This window comes from Anticarsia gemmatalis, chromosome 8 (assembly GCF_050436995.1).
Source record: "Anticarsia gemmatalis isolate Benzon Research Colony breed Stoneville strain chromosome 8, ilAntGemm2 primary, whole genome shotgun sequence".
Lineage (NCBI taxonomy): Eukaryota > Metazoa > Arthropoda > Insecta > Lepidoptera > Erebidae > Anticarsia > Anticarsia gemmatalis.
In genome coordinates, this window is record NC_134752.1 from 6,917,621 (window position 1) to 6,939,595 (window position 21,975).

At 35.1% G+C, this 21,975-nt stretch overlaps 3 protein-coding genes across 3 annotated transcripts; 1 reads left to right on the forward strand and 2 right to left on the reverse strand.

Moving 5' to 3' along the window:
* Positions 1 to 3,076: 3,076 nt before the first annotated feature.
* On the reverse strand, positions 3,077 to 8,637 carry LOC142974888 (uncharacterized). The gene is made up of 11 exons (XM_076117459.1): positions 8,529 to 8,637; positions 8,056 to 8,419; positions 7,817 to 7,971; positions 7,090 to 7,502; positions 6,844 to 7,012; positions 6,506 to 6,669; positions 6,208 to 6,361; positions 5,749 to 5,900; positions 4,873 to 4,957; positions 4,424 to 4,539; positions 3,077 to 3,497 (listed from the first exon to the last, which is right to left on the reverse strand). Exons 1-11 carry the CDS (start codon positions 8,635 to 8,637, stop codon positions 3,321 to 3,323), a joined length of 2,058 nt encoding a protein of 685 aa, XP_075973574.1. The 3' UTR covers positions 3,077 to 3,320.
* Positions 8,638 to 8,731: 94 nt separating this feature from the next.
* Positions 8,732 to 11,950, forward strand: LOC142974890 (zinc carboxypeptidase A 1-like). Its single transcript, XM_076117460.1, has 8 exons — positions 8,732 to 8,751; positions 9,310 to 9,539; positions 9,635 to 9,740; positions 9,946 to 10,157; positions 10,423 to 10,580; positions 10,832 to 10,951; positions 11,164 to 11,302; positions 11,832 to 11,950. Exons 1-8 carry the CDS (start codon positions 8,732 to 8,734, stop codon positions 11,939 to 11,941), a joined length of 1,095 nt encoding a protein of 364 aa, XP_075973575.1. The 3' UTR covers positions 11,942 to 11,950.
* A 326-nt stretch (positions 11,951 to 12,276) lies between these two features.
* Positions 12,277 to 20,284, reverse strand: LOC142974854 (thioredoxin domain-containing protein 11). Its single transcript, XM_076117417.1, has 12 exons — positions 19,851 to 20,284; positions 19,347 to 19,557; positions 18,869 to 18,992; positions 18,006 to 18,112; positions 17,523 to 17,720; positions 16,100 to 16,309; positions 15,355 to 15,815; positions 14,497 to 14,803; positions 13,929 to 14,168; positions 13,324 to 13,514; positions 12,920 to 13,055; positions 12,277 to 12,691 (listed from the first exon to the last, which is right to left on the reverse strand). Exons 1-12 carry the CDS (start codon positions 20,057 to 20,059, stop codon positions 12,383 to 12,385), a joined length of 2,703 nt encoding a protein of 900 aa, XP_075973532.1. The 5' UTR covers positions 20,060 to 20,284; the 3' UTR covers positions 12,277 to 12,382.
* Positions 20,285 to 21,975: the final 1,691 nt, after the last annotated feature.

Consider the following 21,975-nt stretch of genomic DNA (forward strand, 5'->3'; position numbering starts at 1 on the left):
AGTAAAAACAACGCGCCTAACCCAACGCGAGCCGATCAACATTGAAGCATACCGAGACCCAAAATAGTTATTAGTTCCAAGAAAGACTGACTCCACTTTAGTAGCTTCGCGCCGTCACAGAATGAATTCTGTTCTGTTCCACCGCTTCGCCGCCCGCCGCCCCGGTGCCTGTTTAACTTTATTATTTTTCTAGATAGATGAGTACATGTTAGAACTTCTAGAAATTACCTTGCGCAGGGCGACGTAAGCTAAATACTAAAATATTTATGTTGGCATCAAACTTACTTCAGACATAACAAAACCGAGGCGTAAAAAAATACACGGGTCAACCAGTTCAGGAGATAACAAGGGGCGGCTTGCATACTTGGGAAAGGTGGCTCAGGCGCGTTCTAGCCTTACGTCTTAATTTTTTTTTACTTTTCCGAATGTCCAAACCTAAGTCCTCGGGGCGGCCTACCGGCCGCCCTTGGGCCGCCCCTGGGCCGCCCCTCGCGGCCTGCCGCCCCGGGCTATAGCCCTTCTAGCCCTAGGGTAAATACACCCCTGTGTACAGGTACATAGGTATGTATGTCATTGTATGTATGTATGCAATATGTATGTATGGATCATATGGATGGATGTTTGTTACTCTTTCACGCAAATACTACTGAACCGATGGATGGCATATTAGTAGCTGAACACCCAGAATAACACATAGGCTACTTTTTATCCCAAAATTACCGAGAGATCGGGATTTACACGGGAAGGGTTTCCACGCGGACGACTTCGCGAGCAGCCTCTAGTACTTCTATATAACGAATTCAGTAGCTGGATTCTCTACTACTATCGTCTACCGACAACCGGTTAGCTATCGAGAAATTTTACTCAAAAATCTGTAAAACGCCTCTACCGGGATCCGTAAGACTTATTTAGGCAGTAGATTTTAAATGTCGATACTCGACAGTACCGACTGTAGAGAATTACGGTCAACTTGTTATTAAATTCTGGTAAACATTACTTACCTACGTATGTACCTATAGGTACCTTCGCTTTTACTACATTATCATATCTAATAACAGTAATCACAAAAAATTTACCATTCAACACCATTCCAATAAGGAGGTAATGTAGTAGGTATAGTAGGTATATACAGCAAACATATTTCACAATATGTCCTAATTATCCACAGATATTTTGATGCAACTGTGATGATAACATACACATAACACTTTGATACTTGTGAAATCATCACAATCCTACAATGTAGTTCTTTACCATATTTAACTCAAAATTTTTTTTGTGTAAAATTAGTTAAACGTTTTACTAAATTTAAGAACATGGTATACTACTATTAATCGTATGGTAAGTGGTCAACCTAGTGTCAAAGTTGTTCAAGCCCGAAAGGCCATTGACGTGGCATGGCTGTTATCTTAATTGAAAACAACGGGGACAGACTTTTTACGTGCCCTCCGAAGCACGGAGATGCTCAGTTCAAATACCACTATGCGCGGCGATGACCCATTTATGGAATGACTGCGCCAAGGTTTGCTTAACCCACAGATCGTTTACCGACCGGTGGGCCCAACTGGCTACGGGCGCCTCAAATGTATATATATTGGTTGAATAACATGTATTGCCCCAGTTTTCGGATATAAAAAATAATATCCGAAAGGCCTTAGGTTTACCTTTGTAGTATCGAAGGAGTCTACCGGCCACCGCCTCCGCCGAGGCCAGTAAGGTATCCGTCAGACGCTCTAGCCGTCAAGGCCACGTCCGCGACTTACCTGATAGCTATTGTATTGTAGATGTAAATCACTCTAATTATACCATTTAATAAATCTCTGACGTAAATACCACCGTTAGATATACCAGCTATAGGTAGGTACATATAAAATTCACCGTTACCTTCATAACGACGCTTCTGTAATTAAGAAGATCACTAAAGCGTTTTTCTGTACTAATCAGAAAGTTGGAAATTGTTAATCTAATCCAGTTAATCTAGGGGAAAAATTAAAAGTGCCCTTTGAATTATTTTTTCATATAATATAACAACCACAAAATAAATATAATTTTCTTTCCTTAGGTTTCTCTCATTTTTCTCTAATATCAGAGGAAGGAGAAATCTAGGACACACAGTAGTGTATAGGGAAATTAATTTAGAAAATCTTACGAAATAATAATAAAAATCTAATCTTTTACAGAATTCACTACACGACGAAAAGCGAGATTTCACAATTCATTGAAAATTATAAAGAGTTTTGTGATGATGTCGCAGGTGTATCAATTAGTAACATAGTATATTTTAAACGGGCATTAAACTGTATTATGAACGTTGACAAAAGATAACCAAGTCTTTCAGTTGTAATACCCTAATTTATGAGCTTAGACAAATCGGTTTTTAACTCTGGTATTGGCGTATCTGCCAATCAATGAAGATAAGTAAGATAGTGTGCAATTTTTATAACACCGACTAAAAATACATTAACGTACATGTTTAACTCACTAAATGTTATTTGCGTATTCATTAAATGCTTATTTATAACAGTCTAGACTTCTACAGTGTCAACCACATACTATTTTCCATTATGCTTCTCCCACACTTTACCATTAGATAGTAATCAGTCAGTCAACTTTGACGTTTCCATCACTGACTAGCATTTTAGTAGCACATAAATTAAAATTCCCTGTATTATAGCACATTATAGTATTTTTAACGATTAAAACAATCATTTCAAATTTAAATTTAATAGAATAGTTATGTTGTAATTTTGCGTAGGTACTTATTTGGTAAATGGTACCTATTTATTTGCACAATTCCGCATGCATACAACCAGGTTATTACGATCTATAACACGATAATTTCAGTCCTCAAAAAAAATCTACAGCACTCGTTCAAGGAAATGTCCTTGCTTCGACATGCGGAAGTTCTAATCAAGAGATATGAAGTGTATGAACAAAAACTAAGGGCCGGAACTTTCAACTAAAAACATTTATTGAAACAATATTGTACATGTACACTAGAAGCTATATAAAATGAGACATAATTATTAAAGTATTTAAGTTCAATTTAATATTGTTTTTACAGTCAACTTAAGAAATTCGAATATTACGAAATATGATGTAATTAAATTTTTTATTAGGATCAGGACTCGTCAACAAATACTTATTGATGAAATTAAATATAAAGGCCCCTGTCCACAACATACCCGAGTCTTCACGAAGTTAGATACAAACTGAGCTCCAGCTGAGTGCGGGCTAAGAAATGTGTAAGAGGAGCGTCGAGGACAAGAGCCCCATACTTTACCCAAGTATTCATAATACATATTATGTTAGTAACATCATTACCCATTAAGAAGTAATATTAAGAATATAGTGATGAGATAAAGTAATCGCTGCGGGGCTGCACTTTCGCTGGCACTAGCCCTGGTGATAGTAACAGGCGGCATGGCTGGACTGAGTGGCTCCAAACTCTGCAGGAGCAATGTGTCCAACGCCGCATACGTTTCGTGAACGACACGCTAGAAATATAAAAGTGGTCATGAAAATACACATTTAAATTATGTATTTAACAATTATTATGTTGATAAATGATGTCCTCGAGATTGTTCTACGATGGATTTACACGATCTGGCCTATCTGATAGTAGTTTATATTAAACAAATGCTACTAGATACTCTACATTTACAAATTGTAAAGTATAATACTAAATTAATCTTCCAGTTTATACTTTACACGGTCATCTGATCCCAAAATAAGCAAGCTTGTACTATGGTAACGAGATAAACATGCGTATATTATATACATCTAAATACAAACCCAGAGTATCTAGAAAATGGTGTTTTTCGCAGAAAGAAAATGTCCTGGGTAAGAAATTCCTTTTATCTATAATTATCATCGTTCTTTTTGACGAATCGTTATATCAACATAGCAACATTCTATAGTTTAAGGATACAAACGTAGCTCGATAAGAATATTTTCTGTACGTCGCTAGGCTTACCGTGTTGTCTTATTGTTATGGAATGTAGATTAGCAATCAATAGACAATCACATTATCTTACTACAACTCTATCATCCATTGATAATACCATATTTAGACGTAAAGCAACTAATTATAGTGTTTTTCCCCAATTACATTTGCTACAATATGATTGGGGAAAAACTTGTTAACGATTTTCAACTTCCTGAATGGTGATTAGTGGATAAATTTATGAAAGAAATCACAACATGCGCTGAAAATAGTGAAAAAGAGTGACCATGTACAACTACATTCACAATGGACATTGTGAACATAACTGCGAACTTTAAGTGCAGGGCCAAAACCAATAAAATTTTTTCAAGTATCAATCGGCTAACGATTATTTGATAAAGATACATCTACATCTCTTGTTTATCCGAAGATATGTTAATGAACCCAATCATTGATGGTTTAAGTCAATTATAATACCTCAGTAATAAGTTTGGAACTGTAAGAGTCTGTGGGTCGGAACATCATGATCGTGTATGTATTATCGATGCCCAGATGGCCGTCCACCCAGTCTTCTATCCCGCCAGCGTACAAGGCTAAAAAATAAAGCTTTGTTTTACTTCTTCGCTAGAAATGTTAGATTTACACATCATTAAAGAGATCTCTATTTACAAACTCCTAAACAACTAGTTCCCTAAACAGATACCAATATATTTATGAATTATCATAGTTTTTTCATAGAATACAGACGCTGTGAACAACCCACACTAAACCGATGAATTATACAACTTCTGCAATGATGATATTCAACTTCTGAAAATGTAAAAAGTATGTGCGATAGGTTGAAAAGTTTATAACTTAACATAATAAAGCGATCTGAAACGAACGAACATTATGATCTTTCTTACTTAGAAGCGTTACAAACTTACGTAGAAACTCCGACGTCTGTCCAGCTATGTAAGGACGGTTGCTGATGCTGTAGGCAGCCGACGCGGCTCGGGACGCGCGTTGTCTCTACAATATTACACAATTTTCGTTTTTCTATTGAGCATAGAGTATTTCTCTACTAGTAAAAATATATTTGTAACTGTACAGTTAAAAAGAAATTAAGAAATAACAACATTTTGCACTCTACGTAGAGCTATGGCTACTTTCGTCTCATTTGCTAATTTAAGCGTCAAATATTTATATTACATTTATTAATACAATTAAAATGGTTTACTATTTTTTGAATTGTACAAGATTTTTTTTTCTAATTACATTCCAAAAAATATGTAATTTACTTAATCTACTCTAATAAATACAATTTGTCACAGATGACTCTGCTTCTATTTCATAAGACAGAAGAATGTTCAAAAGATAATGGTTATAATATAAAGTACTAACATAGATGTGGTCGAAAGCACGTTTCTTTCTTGTGTGTGAATACGGATACATAATACCCTGTAAAATAATTATAAGTAGGTATACAAGGAAAAACCCTTGGTGGCATTCTTTAAATAGCTTTATCGAAGGTGAGACGGTACGTCACTCTAAAATAAAGATCGAAGGATATAGATTGATATGTAGAATACGTAGATAGAAGGACAAAAGCTGTTAATCAGTACATGATTTAGATTTATTTAAATAACTATAAATAGGGCTTAAGTTAATAAACGTAATACGCCTATATAAATTGTATTTGCACAACGTAATAAAGCTATTGGGATTACCTAAAGATATTTAAAAAATAATAGACACGATTTACTTCTGCTTTCAAATATTGCCTAGCAAGTTTACATACTCGAAAGTGAGGCTTTACTAACCAACACATCTCCTTCTTTGAAGGCAATAAATGTAAAAAGTGGAGTACGTTGCTCGTGAAGAAATTGCGTTAACGCGCGTGTTTCCGCTTCGCTAAGCTGTCGCGGTCCCGCGTATAGTCCGCCACAAGGATGTTCAGCTCGCAAGTCCTCAACTGCAAAATAATATGAGGTTCAACTGGCTTAACTTTTTCCTAAAATTGACCCAGGACAGTGACGATCACAGGAAAGCTTTCCACTCGATTATGAGAATGAAAAAAAAAATTAAATGAATAGAGTTCATTGTTTTCAGATATTTCCACTCTTATTCCTAATCTTCGAGACTTCGATGAATTCTTATTAAAAAAACCCGTTGGTGTTTCAACCCAAAGCATATTATATTAACTATTTTGGATATTTGCTACAAATAAAAATCGAAACAACGGTTGTTCACCGTTGTTAAGGTTGTCGTTGCATACATACCAGGTATCCATTGGTACTCAAAGTTTCTATCAAGATTAACACCGTAGCATGGCTGTATGGTACATCGTAAGCCATGACTTTCACAGTATTTACATGGTTCACGTCCCCGACATGCGTCCCAAGATTGATGCAAATTCTTAGCCCATTCTCGCCTCTAGAACACAAGATAATTTATTAAAACTTCTAATCATTTGCCGAAGAATAATAACTTTTTTTTAAATAAAATCCTATAAGACTTTCTAGGACAATGATATGACGACGTAATTCTGTATGGTAAGGAAATAATAAATTGACATACATGAGGAAAAGTCATTGAATAATCGTATCCGTCCGGATTGAACACAGGGATGACCCAAAAGCGATACTTCGTGAGCAAATCTGTGTGAGCATCGCTTCGTTCTATTAGTTGGTACAGTACATACATAGCAGCTGCAACGGCATGATGGTCGCGACCTTGTATTCCTGGAATATCATTTAAAAGAAATACAGTGATATTTTGTACATAATTTTTAGTATAGTTGCTACTATATTTATTTTATTGCTGATTGATGGATAGCCAGAACCACACCAAACGATCTACGTAAGCGGATCCGACTAATAGAATTTCTGAACACTTCAATTTCATGTGAAACTTACCAGCTACTATCATTACAGTTTGTTTCGCAGTAACAATTTGTCCACTACTTGGGTCATCTACTATCATCATGTAAATAGGATTTTCCATAGTTGTGAAATTCCCACTTGTGATATCTACCCATTTTGCCACTGGACTATCTTCAGCCCAGACTTTTAGTTGGTGAATGATCTGGTGATTAAATACAATATTAAAAATAATAACCATACTACTCACAAATACGCCACAAATATAAAAAAATCGAGTACCTCTGGTAATGTCCGTGGAGAATTAAAATTAAGTTGTCTTAATTTTAGTAAATTGCAATAAGGGCGTCGCTTTTCCCGTGATTTGTCAACCGCGTTATTTATTGTTGCTATTTCAATACCCGGTATTCCTACAATCCCCTTAGTTACAGTTTTGTTTGTCGTATTCTCCGTTACATAATCATCAAGGTAATGTTGGAGTTCTTTCCCGCTACTAATATTTTTGTTGCCAACATCATCAATCGCGTCTCTGGAATCAGAAAAATCTTCTGCGACATCCTCCGCTAAGTCTTTTTTATCGTATTCACTGTCAGCGCTCTCTTGATCTTCTTTCTTGCCACTAATAGTATCCTCATCATTGTAAAACATCATGTTGTATGATGTTTCATCTTTTTCATTTCTTCTTTGTATGTCCTCTATAATTTTTTTGGTAGTAGGTGGAAATTCTTGAGTTTCATCGAACTTACTTGTAAATTCAAACTCGGTTGTTCTTCCCGGAATGGATTGGCTTGTTCGTGTTCTAGATATTAAGTACCCTGGAGTACTGGTTTCATCTTCAAATGGTTGATATTTTCCAAAACTTACGAAATCAGAGTTAGTCCTAACCGGAATTGTGTTTGCGAAAGGCTGGGTACGTGTTGGAATTCTAAAAGTCTATTAAGATATACCTACATTAGTTTAAGTAATCAATTAAATCTAACAAAAGATAACTTATGTATTTAAAACGTACTCACACTAAATATTTGTGGTATTGTAGGAGGAGTCAATGGAGCAATACTAGTCCGGTGAGCAAACGCGACTGGTTCAACAGGCGCATACTGTCTTGCCACCAATGTTGGTGTTCGTGCTATGAACTGTGGGCTCGCAGGTGGACTGTCGTCCCGTTGTGAATAGTAACCTTAATAATACATTTAATTATATTTATTTTCATAGAAAGTTTAATTAATTAAAGCAATGTAAACTTTGGAAAAATTATTACCTCTCGGTTCTAGTGAACGTAGGACTGAATTTGGAGTAGCTATACCACCATGAGAAACAGGTGCGATGTACCGTTCTTCAATGGGGCTCGGTGTTGTAGTCGGAGGAACGAAACGTGTATAATCCCGAGTCTCGACTGTAGTTGACATCAACGTTGTCGGTGAAGGAATGCTGACACCCCCTATTATTATTCGGTCACCGTCTTCTGTTAGAGGCATAATATTGATAGCAACGATCTTCTGCGTATTGGACGTGGTCAACTCTTCATCTAATACCTTCACTAGAAATTCATTTGTAGTGGCTTGATTAGCTCCCCACCGTGTGTAATCCCCAAGGGCTCTTTTCCGCCGGAAAACTGGCAGAGAGAGAGAATCGTTATAATTGAAAATATAGATTTTATTTAGTAGATTTAAATGCTGGCCGTAATCAAAGCTTTTCTATATATTTATGTTTATATTACTTACATTGGACGGGACATTGAGAGTACAAATCATCGGTAATATTGAGGTCATGGTTGCAGAAAACAATTTGTATAAAACCTAATATTATTATCAAAAATCCATAAGTTTTCATGATAACGAAATATTCATATTTTGACATAGCATGGTGCCTCCTTTGACGTATATTATATCATTCAGATTTCAGGATAGATCATAAAAAATAGCATATGAGTGGCCAGGAACTTGAGTACGTATTATTTTATTTAAACACTCGGTTGAACACTCGAGACACACTATATAAAACATAAAAACACATACAGGGTGTCTTAGCAGATGTAGATCATCATGACACTGAAATAATACAATGTTATCAATTGCAGTATGTAAATCTGAAGATTTATTTCGACAGCTGCAACCATTGACGTTTTACTTCTATGAGCTCATATTAAAACTGCTTATAAGGAACTTTTTGTTGTTCCTCATAAAATCATACTGTCACATAAAGTTCACTTCACTTGTTGTCAGTATTTTGTATATATCGTTATTTTTGTCTACAAAATGCTTTTGCAGATAAAAGTTTACATGGTTGCCACCATGTACTTTCTCGGGGCTCTTTTCATGTTTTTATTCCCGCCACGAAATTTTGAGATGTGAGTCCTTTGTATAATAGCTTGTGAAATTGTTAAACGTTAGTGCAAAGATTACGATAGTTACCGTACAAATAAGTATCCTATCCTTGCATTCTATATCAATACACGTTTAGCAATAACTTTTATTAAAGACATATTTGAATTTATGATCACAGGTCTGGATCTAAAGTAAGGACAATAAGAAGTGTAGAAGATGGCCTTAAATATGACCAATATGTAGACTACAACTCGTTGGAGAATGCATTGAAGATGTTCGCTAAAAATGATCCAGATGTAGTTACCCTGCATGAGTTGCCGCCACACACTAGCGAAAATCGAAGTATTTTGGCTGTTGAGTTACGTAGCGACAGGCAAAGTAGAAAAGCGGGCATATTAATAATAGGGGGTAAGTACAGTAGGTACAATAAACAAAATAACTGTTACTAATGTTCTAGTATCCAATATATAGTTAACAAAATTAATTGTGTTTCCAAAATGCAGGCTTAGACGCAATGGCTTGGGGTGCACCAAATGCGATATTGGAGCTATCGCATAAATTACTTTATGATGCAAGCTATCAAACACCATTCTTTAATGATTATGACTGGTAGGTACAATTAGCATTATATTACCTAACTGGTAGGTCATATCCATTCAGTAATATTAACTTAATGACTGAAATTAGAAGTTCAAGCGATTCAAATTCTAGATATACCGCTATTAAGTTTATAGTGTAAAATTTGGTTTGTGCTTTGGGTTTGGACTAGAACCAATTAGTACGTATTAACGTAACCCTTTTTTTTCTTGAATAGGTATCTTATCCCGATGGCTAATCCGGATGGCATTGCATTTACGCAAAGTCTAAGATCGCGCCAACCGGTAGAGCCGATGATGTGGCTGAAGAACGACACCGTGAGGTCTGTGACCCGTCCCAGAGAGTGGCATAAAAATGTAGACAAGGAGCCGGGACAGGCGCCATGTTTCGGGACACATATCAATCGCAATTTCGCTTATCATTGGCAAGGTCAGTTGCAGTCGATAATACCAGTTTAGATAATAATCTTAATAAATGTTATCATGAAAATAATGTACCAAGCAACCTGACACGTGACTATTTTACATCACAATTCATACATACAGGATGTAGTAAATAATTAGGACCTCTATGTTTTATGGACCACAATATTGAAATGCAGTTAACGTTAACGTTTGTATATTAACTACCTCTTTTCAGCAGGGTTCTATAAAAAGGTGAGCTACCTTTTCTACCTCGATATGATTATTTACAGATGATGTTCGTAAAACTCCACAAAAATGTTCCCAATACTTTCCCGGATCAAAGCCCTTTTCTACGGCTGAAGCAAAGGCAATACGATATTACGTTGACAAACTAGGCACGTATATAGATTTGGCGATACACCTACACGTCAGTCTCGTACCTAGAAAGGTTGGTGAATTAATCACGTAAAAATGAATTGTTTCCTGTGATCAATAACAAGTGATAAATATACAGTCATTAAGGGAAAACCCGAGTGTGTTTCGTTCGAATTTTATTTTCTTATTATCTACAGTTTTACCATGTGCGACATCAATGTTATACCTGGCACTCTTTTGTTCCGGATAATCGGTGGAGACTCTTGCCCAACAGTAGGCCATTGAGTTTTATAGTAGGAACTGCCAAAAGCTGCCTTTTTTCAGGAATATATTTTGTATCCATGGCGATACTCATTACGTCAACCGAGCAACTACCGAACTCTGCAAGAAATCGGTGAATACGCAGCTAGAAAATCTCGTCTAGCCGATGGCAGGCTTTATGAGGTTTGTCACAATTACATTTAAAAATCTATAGAAATATTCGTTAACTATAGGAATGCAGGTAATTCCACAATGCCGGAACAAGCTTTTTATCAAGCGATCGTAGACTTTAAAACGTGATTAGACACCTTTATCAGATATTCTGTCCTGAAGTCGTCATGCGTAGATTTTATAGCTGCTCAAATGATACAGTTAAGTTCATGGTAAACTTGCAGGTACATCAAAGCAGCAGCGACGAAAGGGTGGCTGGGACATTGAGTGACTACGTATCAGGAGTAGTAGGGATCGATCTAGTATTCCTTCTTAGGCCGTACCATCAAATGTTCCCAAACTACACAGACACTGATGTACTCAGTAAGTACCTTTTTATATGGTGTCTATAGTTGTACATTATCGATTCTAGTTCGAACCGGATATTAATAAAAAGCAAGATAACTAATTCGGTGTATCATATAACATTTGTTTACAAGCTTTACAACGCCTAGTGTATTACAGATAACTATTCTGGATGATAAAAATAGAAACCGCTTACAGGGCTATTCGGCTACAATAAATATATAAAGCTTTAATAAATAACATGCACAGACTACCTACGCACGTATGTTATTTATTAAAGCTCCTTCTTATAATGTCATTGATCTATCTGAATACCGTTAACGAATAGGTACCTAACTAGTATACACACAAAACTATGTACGTAGATTTATATACCTATATTTTTTGGATCATGTTCCTTTATCCGCTACAGAACAGGTAATGAATTAAGGAAAAGTATATACAAATAAACTAAGGTCATTACTTTTTACAATATCCGGGTGAAGTCACAAGAAAGAATAATATTCTGAATCAGCCAATGCAGTAATACCTACTGTTTCATTCACAGGTACGTACGTAAAGAAGTCGATATCGACTGTGCTGAGCGTGGTCCGCGGTTGGCGCAGGAACACTAAACAAAACACGCTCTCCTTCTTCGGAACAGATGTTGAGTTTTAAACGTTTCAATAAAATGTTTGCTTTCATTATTTTCTTTTTTATTAGGCACTCTGTATAATAGACACAGGTGTAAGTGTGCGTTCGAACGTACAAGCTATTCATAGAATACGTACGAACGTATACGAGCTCGCACGTTCGTAGGGCCTAAGCGCTGCCAGCATCAAAAACAATTGTATAATATAAATGTATGCGTATAAATGCATCACTTATTCAAGCATAACAATGAAGTTATGTGTCACCATTAAATACGCAGTACATTTTCATGCGTCTTTGTGCAACCTACTTTCGGCACAATCGTAAATCTTCAAGGTAAGATAGGTAATAAAAAGGCTAGATTAAGACATTTGTTTTCAACGTTTAATAGTACTTGGCTTCAAAAATAAATAACATAGTTACATTCTATATGAGCAATGTACACTATTTACATAGAAATAACTAATATCAACTTCGCATCCGTTGTGATGATGTTGTGGCATTTTTGCTTAACACTGAGATATCTATGTTCCAGTTCTTAGATAATACACTTAATGTATTTAATAATAATGTCTGTTTTACACTATTTGCGTTGAGATCTGTTATGTGGAATAAACTTATGTGGAACGAGAGTGTGTGTAAATGTTGCAGTCTTTTAAGTAAGGCTTCCCTAAGCTCTCTGTCTTGCGCCCGCCGCCAGTACTTGAGGTTCCTGCCGATGAGTGTCGTCACGTGCTCTTTGATGTCTCTCAGACATGTTTTTCTTTCATTGTAGTTCTGTAACAGAATAAAAATAAGTATAAGAGTTGGATATGGTGGACTCAAGGCCTAATGCCTTCATGGTTTGGAAGTAGACCCTTGCCCAGCAGTGGGGCAATAACGGTTTAAAATAAGAGAGATGAACATAAGCACACTGGTAAAAGAATTTGCTTGCTGTGTTAATCAATTTTGATAATGTTGAGGACCAATGAAATGTCTATAAATTAATTGTAACTGTTTGTTTACCTGTACGGCAGAGCAGAGTACAAGTCGCACACGCAAGTGTTCAGGCGCGGGGAGAGAGCGCAGCGCCAGCGCCACCACGCCCGCCGCCGTCACTCGCTCTCCGCTCGGGTAAGACTTACTATCCGCCTCGCCGGGCCTGGGAACATTTACAAAGCGTTATACGAACTGTAAGAATAATTACACCACTTGTAGATTAGACTATTGGTTAGTTAGTCATTTTTAGCGGATTGTTTCATAGGATATTTGCTATAGTCTATGGTTGGAAAGGAAATTACCCCTCTAAGTACGGTGAAAAACTGGGATGATTGTCGAAAACGGGAGGAAACTTATTATAATATTAACTATCCTAAAAAAAATTGGCCTCATGGATCTTTTAATGGTAATAATATAATTGCAATGATTACCTGCGTGATGTGAATACAAGTATGGTAGGGTAGTGTTGCACGGTGTAGTGCCACGGCAGGTCGTGTCGCAGCGCGTCCAGCCTGGCGGCGCGTAGGACGAGGCCGGTGGACGCCAGCAGCCGCGCCGCCGACAACAGCGCACGGCTCGTGAGCGCGCTGCACGCACCGCCACACACGCATACTATTGTCATCTGACGGACAAGTCATTAAATGTCAACTGAAGATTAAGAAGAAAACAAGCAGCTTCTTATCAGAAGTGTCAAATAGGTATATTTTTGCATCGAACTATGAGGTACTAAAAATATTAGGTCGGGGAAAAGTCTTATCGCATTATAGTATGTATGAACTTGTAATAAAATCTATCAGCTTCACATCCATACTATTCTTACTCTGTATCTTCGTATACGAGCGTATACGTCAGTATACGTGCATGTACCTACGTAAAAGCTGACATCTAATTAGGAAACATACAAACCGCTACGTGTATATTCATAAACAAGACCACTAAGACTTGTACTTAAATGTGACGCTTGTCTTTTCATTGAAATTAATTTCATTTCCTAATAATTATCAACATCATACAACTGAAATAAAACGCAACTTACCGTGCCAGGCGTCCTGACTATTCTCCTAAAAGTCCTAGTGGTGAGGTCCGTGATATGTACAGAGTCACCACTGATGCCCATCTGTTCGGTGGCGCCGTCTGAGCCGAAGTAGTGCGTGTGCGCGGCGTCGTCCACGTGCGTGCGGAGAGATCGCTTCAACTTCTTACTTGTAAAGTTATATATAAATTCTCTTATTGATTTGGCGTTGTAGTCTTCTGATAATAAGTACTGGCTTTCATGCTGAAAAATACATAGATTACTTTAACTTAACGTCCTAAGTCTTCCCTTTCTCCTACGCTGAGCGTACGTCGGTAGAGCGCACTGTCGATTGCGTATTACATAGGAAAACCGGCGAGCTCTCCTGGGTCGCTGCGCAATGTCCTATAGATAATTGTATATTCAGATACATTCATTGCTTTCCCGACGTCAACGTAGTAATAAAAGGAGTCTTAGGTACTTTCTGCAGCAATAAAGTTAGGTTTAGAATATAGGATAACGTATTGCGAGTAAAAAAGTAATGTCACAGTTTAAGGTATCCTATTTTTATTTACATTAATAGAATAATTACCTTACTGTCCAATATAACAACAGCAGTCATATCTTTCTTATTACTAATATCTATGCCGAGTGATTCGGCGAAGTGATGATTGCGTACACTGTCCACGGCTATCATGTGCAAGCTAAAGTTATGAGCACAAGACAGCCCGTGGATCTGCGTCATATTATGTCTCTCATCTGATTGGCTCCCGGTTAAAATAGAAGGACCGAACTCCATAGCGAAACGCATTATTTTACAAAAGTGTTTGACACCATCTTGTATTAAATTGTCAGGGGATAAAGGATCGTCTTCTAATGGCAGCATTGTTGTCTCTATTCTGAAAATGATTAATATTTTCAATATAACTTTTGCTATAGCAATATAAATTAACAATAGTACTCGAAAATGGCAAAAAAATACAGCAGCAACTCATAAAATATCAATAATATGCAATAAAATATATGTATAGGCGTGTAAAATAAATATATATATAAATATATAGGCGTTATGAGAGTCTGAATATAAGTGACTTTATTTCGCTAGAATTTCTGTTGGGAATTCATTTAATGAATTTTGTTTTTCTCAAATAAAACATATAAAGAAAAACATACTTTCCACAATAATAATTAATAATAAACAAGTATATGGATGTGATTTCGTAAAAATTGTTTACATCCTTAATCCAAACCTTGAACTCAACATAGATTGATCAATAGATTAATAATATTTATATCAATTAAAAGCGTCTCACATCATATCTTCGAAAGTGTCATCATCATGTTTTAGGTTTTTTCACATTCCGTATCTTATCGCCTTAATATAAAGTACCTTTATTTAAACAGATAATCTTATAGGCTATTAAAATATTTTTATGTGTATATTACTTACTCTTCCTGTGCTGTGGATATGACAGGTTCATATACAAAATTCTCTTCAAAAGTTTGGCATTGATCATAATTCTCATAAAAACTCCTTTCAGCTGGTAATGTCTTCAAACTACATTCCTGTAGCCAGTCCAGCATAGACAATATCTGAGAATTATCATCAACACTCTCCATATCTTTGGACATAGTAAAACCTCTTTTCAAAAGGAAATTGAACACACCACTTTTCTGATTCTTTTGCGTAGTGTTGTACCAAGGATATTTATTATTTTGTGACTCTACTTCTTTCTTAAAAATACTATGTTTTTTGACAGGCGCCTTAAACTTGAACTCTTGACAAAACTTTGTGAAATTCTTCTGTTGATAGAGTAACCTTTGAACTTGTTGTAATTTTACTAGTTCCGATGTCCATTGACTGCTGTCATTGTTTTTACAGTTGTAATACTCCATCGCTACTTCCCTTAACTGGAACAAAGCAAATACAATTGAGTACTAAATTATGTTACTTCCTTGTTTTAATAATTTAGGCCTTAAGCCTAGGATTGGGCCTTGATTTTCGACCATTCTGATTGGATTACGAGATTTTAAAAAACTGTCAGTTCAGTCTATTATAATGTGTAAGTATTTATAAACATATTATTTAAGTTGCCAGCACCATACCTACAGAAATTATTGTAATAACAGTAAAATTATTCGACAAAAAGACCCTAACTATAAAAAAAAACATTCTAATAAAAATATCACATTACCAGTGCGTAAGCCGGTAGTTGTTCATACAAAGGGTTAAGCGGCGTGAACAGCATAAGTATAGGATTGCCGTCGACGTATTTCTCGAAGCTGAACGCTTTCCTCCACATCGGTACTATCCTCTGTACTGGCTGTGAGAAGTTCTCCAATATCCACTGCATTAGCGACGAGTCGTTCCATGCTTGGATGTCTCCGTCGCGTGATATGTATTCCTATAGTGAAATAAATTTAAATTAATACAGTAATATCCAATAGTTAACAGTATTTATCCAATGCATTCATTTCTGGACTATAGTAATAAGTATCAAAGAATTCTATGCCTTGAAGATTAATCCTTCGTAACGCTGATTTATTAATATTATATCGCATATTATAATTATATTTTATAATATGCGATATAATATTAATTGGGTACACTTTTGACCTCAATTAACCGCTGCACACCGCAAAAAACCGGCATGGCCGATTTCTGTCGCAGAGAACTTTGAGTGTACACCATAGGTATATCAAATATAGACTTTTCATATAAAAGAAGTAAAGCGAAAGCATACATAAAGTCAGTTCACTTTGGTATATAAGCCATTGTGATTAATTTACTTTGTTTTAGATATAGCGATTCAAATTTAATCAATCATTTTGGCTTATTCGTTATTACTTGTTGTTGCTGGCTTCCAAAGTCTTAAAATAGTCGTAAATTATAATTGAGTTGTCAGTTACCGCTATACACAGTATATGCATGATATTGCATACAGAATTATGAGGGTAGAACAGAAAGATAATGTAACGTAGAATCATGATAAGTAGATATTATAAAGTATCATTGTAATGTTAAAGAATACTGCGCAAATGTGATGAGACACGTGACTTTATGAATGTAGATATCCACATACCCACGTGCCACTATTTTAATTTCAGCAATCTAAGTAATCTTATCAAAGTAAGTTTAATTCACTGACATTTTTATTAGTCAATACACAAAACACGAATTAGGCTTTATCAATCGTATTTGAATAATCTTTCACGAATCAACAAAGTTAAATTGATTTTTGAAACATCCAGCGCCATCTATCGATATAGTGTTGAAACTGCTACAATCTCAACGAGAATCACTGATAAATTCGCAATTTTATTACCGGATTGTAGAATTATGGACGCATGTATGTATTTTTCCATGTAGGCACTTAAGCAGGTAACATATTATGTTCACTGTCTATTGTACCTAGTTTATGCGTAAAGCCGCACGCAGGTCATTAATAATGTTGCATAATAAGGCGTATTGCACAATATTATACAATATTTTTATATTTTATTAAATAACACATATTCTTGCATTTCTAGAAGCAGCCCAACGTCAATAAAATAATAATGAATACCCATTGATCTTTCAACTTCGGGACGTTAAGCATAAAATACGGGTGTACAAACCTTGGTATCATTCCACAACATAAGGCGAGCGTTCGGCACGCTTTCCACTCCGAGGTCGACGGCCAACTCTTCTGACGTCACCGATGCGAAACATATTTCACCCAAAGTGTCTGCTTCACGTATTTTCAATGCAACTGTGTACCAAACGTTGTAATACTTCGAGGTATCTATTAATGGAGTGTATCCAACTGCAACGGCCTGCAAATAATAATGATGTATGAAGAATGATAGACAATAGGTATGTTTCAATGTTAAATGAAAAACATGACTGTTGAGAAAATGTGTGTATTGTTTGATATGTAAATGATATACCAATACTGTGAAGTAAAATTGGTATTATTTAATGCCACCTAAATTGTACCTACAAAATGTACATCTTTTAATTTAAAACTAGTTAAAATATATTGATAAAAAAATAAATAAGTTACGTTTAACTTAGTATAACTGTCATCTAAGCAGTATAGTTTATAATTTTATACTTACATCACAATAAGAGAGTAAATTCACTAAATCTTCTGATGATGATACTCTTTTCAGTGGCCTCATCATTAACTCTAAGAAGTTTACCATACTATATGCATCTCTTGGACCTACAGAATAGAAAAAAAAATGAAAATAATACCTATAAACTTAAATTTTTATTTTGATAGAAACTTTCTTAGTGGCATCGTTTTTTAAATCCCTACTACTAGCTATCACAAGATTTAATTTTTATTTTTATTTTCGCCAGTGAAAAATTGAATGAAAGGGAACCTTTCATTCTATTTTTTTTATATTGTGTGAGATTCGAACACATTGTGCCATCCATGGTACCACATGCGCATTTTAAGATTAAGTAAACAATTTTACAGTGACATTATTGAGCAACACAACTCTTGGGTTAGTTCCAAACTATTTGATGACACAATTATTTTAGGAATGACAAAGATCTATTCCTGATCAAACTAAATTAATTGTTCAAATGTGAGTTTCTTCTTCAAACTAGTTTTAAATACAATAAAATAAAGATATTAAACATAAAGGGAGACTATTGTAAAAATTATTGCAAATTGGGAATTTATCTGCTCTATATTTGGTACTGTAGCTGTGCAATAACAGTTTACCTTGATTAGTTATTAGATTAATTTATAATTATAACATAATACATATTTTAACAGTGCCTTATTCATACATCTAAATTCAAAAGTAGCAGTAAATGAATTTACTGTACCTTCAGTATACAGGATTGGAATTATTTGGCTTAAATAATGGTTTAATTTTAAGAATATTACTAAAAAAATCCCTGAGGCTATGCAAATTGTATCACAGAATTGATTGATTTGAATTTACAAGTGATTGTATCATACCTTTATATAGGACACCTCTTGAGATAGTTGTGTATACCATCAAAATGGGCCAAGAAGGTATTTTATTGTTCTGTAGTCTACATTCACTTCCTGGATTCCAACAATTGATTGCAGAAAACAAAACCTGGAACAAAATAATGACACAACACATTGGTTTATTTATATTTCTTCTTATCTCACTCCCAAATTCGCTAATAAGTCTTATTCAAAAAGATAATTGTAAATTCTACTTTATGTACATTGAATTATGGTTTAAAATAAATCAACTCTTTCATAATTAATGGGTTTGTTATCTCAGCAATCTACAATATGTCTGAAGCACATAGTATACTGAACTATAGATATTTGAGTGCATTTTTTTATTATGTAAAAGTTATTTTTATAGCAATAGCATACTTTTAATATTTTTTTTATACATAGAATATAGACAAGAGGTGTTAATAAAAAAGTAATGTCTTTAAATGTACCAAATACTTACACGATCTTTTAAAACTAAGGCGGCTTTCTCAAACTCTCCCCTGACATACTGAGACTCAGCATCCCAAGGGGCATAGTACATTACAAAGGACACATCTGCTCTGTTTACACCGGCTAGTGCACTGCTAAGTTGTCCTCGGTACCAATCGCGAACTATTGAATCCGATTTGAAGAATCTAATTGCTTGAGGATGCTTCGATATTTTTGTTGGTCTAAAACAAATATGATTTATTACACAACAATTTGTAGTTTAGCTTTTATTAATCACAATATTTATCAAAAATAAAACAAAGATAAAATGTGCTGTAATAACAGTACATTTATCTTAAATTGTAATCTATAGGAGTGCAAAATTGTCCTGTTACATTTGTAAGGCTTCAAACTGTGAAGTAAACAAGAATTCAATAACTTGTTGCTTATTCAGTGACACCTCTTCAAACATTGTCTGTTAATAATATATCTTATATCATATTAACTTATTAAAAAATAATAATTAGAGGCTTACGTGTTGTGTAGGGCTCCATAAGTAGTCAGAGCCAGGGCTATACAAAAGACCATCTCCTTGATTAACATGTTGAGGGTTAACTCCCGGTTACTCTGTTGTGTTGCGACTTGAGTATTTTCAACCGAGTCTTGGGCATCGCTAGCAGCACCCGACTTTGTTGTTAATGACGTGACCTGCGAAATATCCTCAGTGTCCGCCGTTGGAAACATTACACGTCATTCAAAAACAATAGTGATATTGAAACAGGATCATCGATAGTAAAACATTTCAAATGGAATGTGTTATAGTTGGCACGTATAGTATTAAGTGGGCTCAACTGAAAATTCATAATAAATTTTCACAAAACTGAGTAAAATGAGGTTTTTATTTATTTCATAACAATCAATTTCTTATAGTTGTGAACCTGTCATTGACATTGCATATCAGTCAGGTGAGGCCAGCTGTCATAGCTGTCATATAATTTTGCAGGTACACAGATAGTGCTAAAATGTGAAAGCACGGCTTTTCTGTGGTACCGTAAAACGGGGTGAATAGAATTCGCGGGGTGAATAGAAAAAAAATCAGGAAAGTTTTCAAGGCCAATATTTGAGTACTCCTCGTTGAAGAATTAAGTTCAAATTTGAAATGATTACACGTCGATATTACTTCTCTGCGGTGTCATAATTGTTTAAATGTTTAAAATGATATTTATACCCAAAAAAATGCTTCAAAGACAACCGTCCTCGAATGCCTTAATATCGACCTCCAAAACTTTGGATTTAAAGTGGGATTTCTTTTCTAATGAGTTGTTTGAAGTGTTTATCTCTTTAGGTGTATATTAATCAAAATCAAATCAAAATCAAATCATTTATTCATTTAGGTCAAGTGCTGACGCTTATGATAGTCAATGAATCTATAAAGATACAATATTGTTAATTGAAAAAACGTTTTTAAACCTAAAAAATATGTTTAAATCACAGAAATAGTCATTTTTTTGTATAAACGGGGTGAATAGAATCGTTTGAAGGGTGAATAGAACTACAGTATGGGGTAAATGGAAACATAGCAGGGTTCAATAGAAACGCGTAAGGGGTGAATAGAAACGAGTGAGGGGTCAATAGAGATTAATAAATAGGGTTGTCAAAAACTGTAAACAAAATTAACATAAACAATGAAAAATTAATTGTTATTAATGTTCTGAAATTCACAATTATCATTGTATCAAAGTTATAACGGCAAACTACTGCATATAGTATGAAAGTTAGTTAGGTTATCTTGTTTTATTTTTTGAGTTAATCTATACGAATCTATACTAATCTATACTTATTAATATTATAAAGCTGAAGAGTTTGTTTGTTTGTTTGTTTGAACGCGCTATTCTCAAGAACTACTGGTCCGATTTGAAAAATTCTTTCAGTTTTAGATAGTCCATTTATCGAGGAAGGTTATAGGCTATATATCATCATGCTACTACCAATAGGAGCAGAGTACCAGTAAAAAATGTTACAAAAACGGGGACAATTTTGACCCATTCTCTCTTATGTGACGAAAGCGAAGTTGCGCGGGTCAGCTTGTGTAATTATCAACGGTTATTTCATTTTTTAAACACACAACCTCCCTTTTCAGCATGTTGGATAAGTCGTCTTTGGCAGCCCTAACAGTTTTTCCATTCACCCCTTTGGTCGTTTCTATTTACCCCTATCGCTGGGTGAATAGAAATTGACCATTTTTTTAAGGAAATATCGTAAAATTATGCATATATTTCGACAAATATGGTTTTAGCTCTTTCTTCATGGCGCCGGACATGATATAGAATAACCCGACAATAAAAATAACAAGTTATTCGCAACAAATTTTTAGGACAAAGTTGAAAATTGTTTCTATTCACCCCGTTTTACGGTACTTGCAATTTCGTTTCGCAGCTCAATGAAATTAAGCTTATTATTCAGAAATAAATTTTATATTTACACTAGGTACCCTAGGTACCTACCCACTTTTTGTCTATAACAGTAAAATTTTTAAAATGTATATTCTGTTATCTCGTGGAATTGGCATACAAGATTTTAGTCGAGTTTATCCTAAAAACCTTATTCTACATTCTGAAGTAAATTGACGTTTAGTGTTTTTAAATCAGTTGTCATTGTCT

Excerpts from the sequence above, each read along its gene's own strand:
- LOC142974888 (XM_076117459.1), bottom strand. The coding sequence starts at position 8,637 with ATGAAAACTTATGGATTTTTGATAATAATATTAGGTTTTATACAAATT. Across the intron at positions 6,670-6,843 it reads AACTGTAATGATAGTAGCTG|GAATACAAGGTCGCGACCAT; the intron begins GTAAGTTTCACA and ends ATGATATTCCAG. Across the intron at positions 6,362-6,505 it reads ATTCAATGACTTTTCCTCAT|AGGCGAGAATGGGCTAAGAA; the intron begins GTATGTCAATTT and ends CTTGTGTTCTAG.
- LOC142974890 (XM_076117460.1), top strand. The coding sequence starts at position 8,732 with ATGAGTGGCCAGGAACTTGA. Across the intron at positions 8,752-9,309 it reads ATGAGTGGCCAGGAACTTGA|GTCTGGATCTAAAGTAAGGA; the intron begins GTACGTATTATT and ends TTATGATCACAG. Across the intron at positions 9,540-9,634 it reads GGGCATATTAATAATAGGGG|GCTTAGACGCAATGGCTTGG; the intron begins GTAAGTACAGTA and ends TCCAAAATGCAG.
- LOC142974854 (XM_076117417.1), bottom strand. The coding sequence starts at position 20,059 with ATGTTTCCAACGGCGGACACTGAGGATATTTCGCAGGTCACGTCATTA. Across the intron at positions 16,310-17,522 it reads TGTTGTGGAATGATACCAAG|GAATACATATCACGCGACGG; the intron begins GTTTGTACACCC and ends ATTTCACTATAG. Across the intron at positions 14,169-14,496 it reads TTGTTATATTGGACAGTAAG|CATGAAAGCCAGTACTTATT; the intron begins GTAATTATTCTA and ends TGTATTTTTCAG.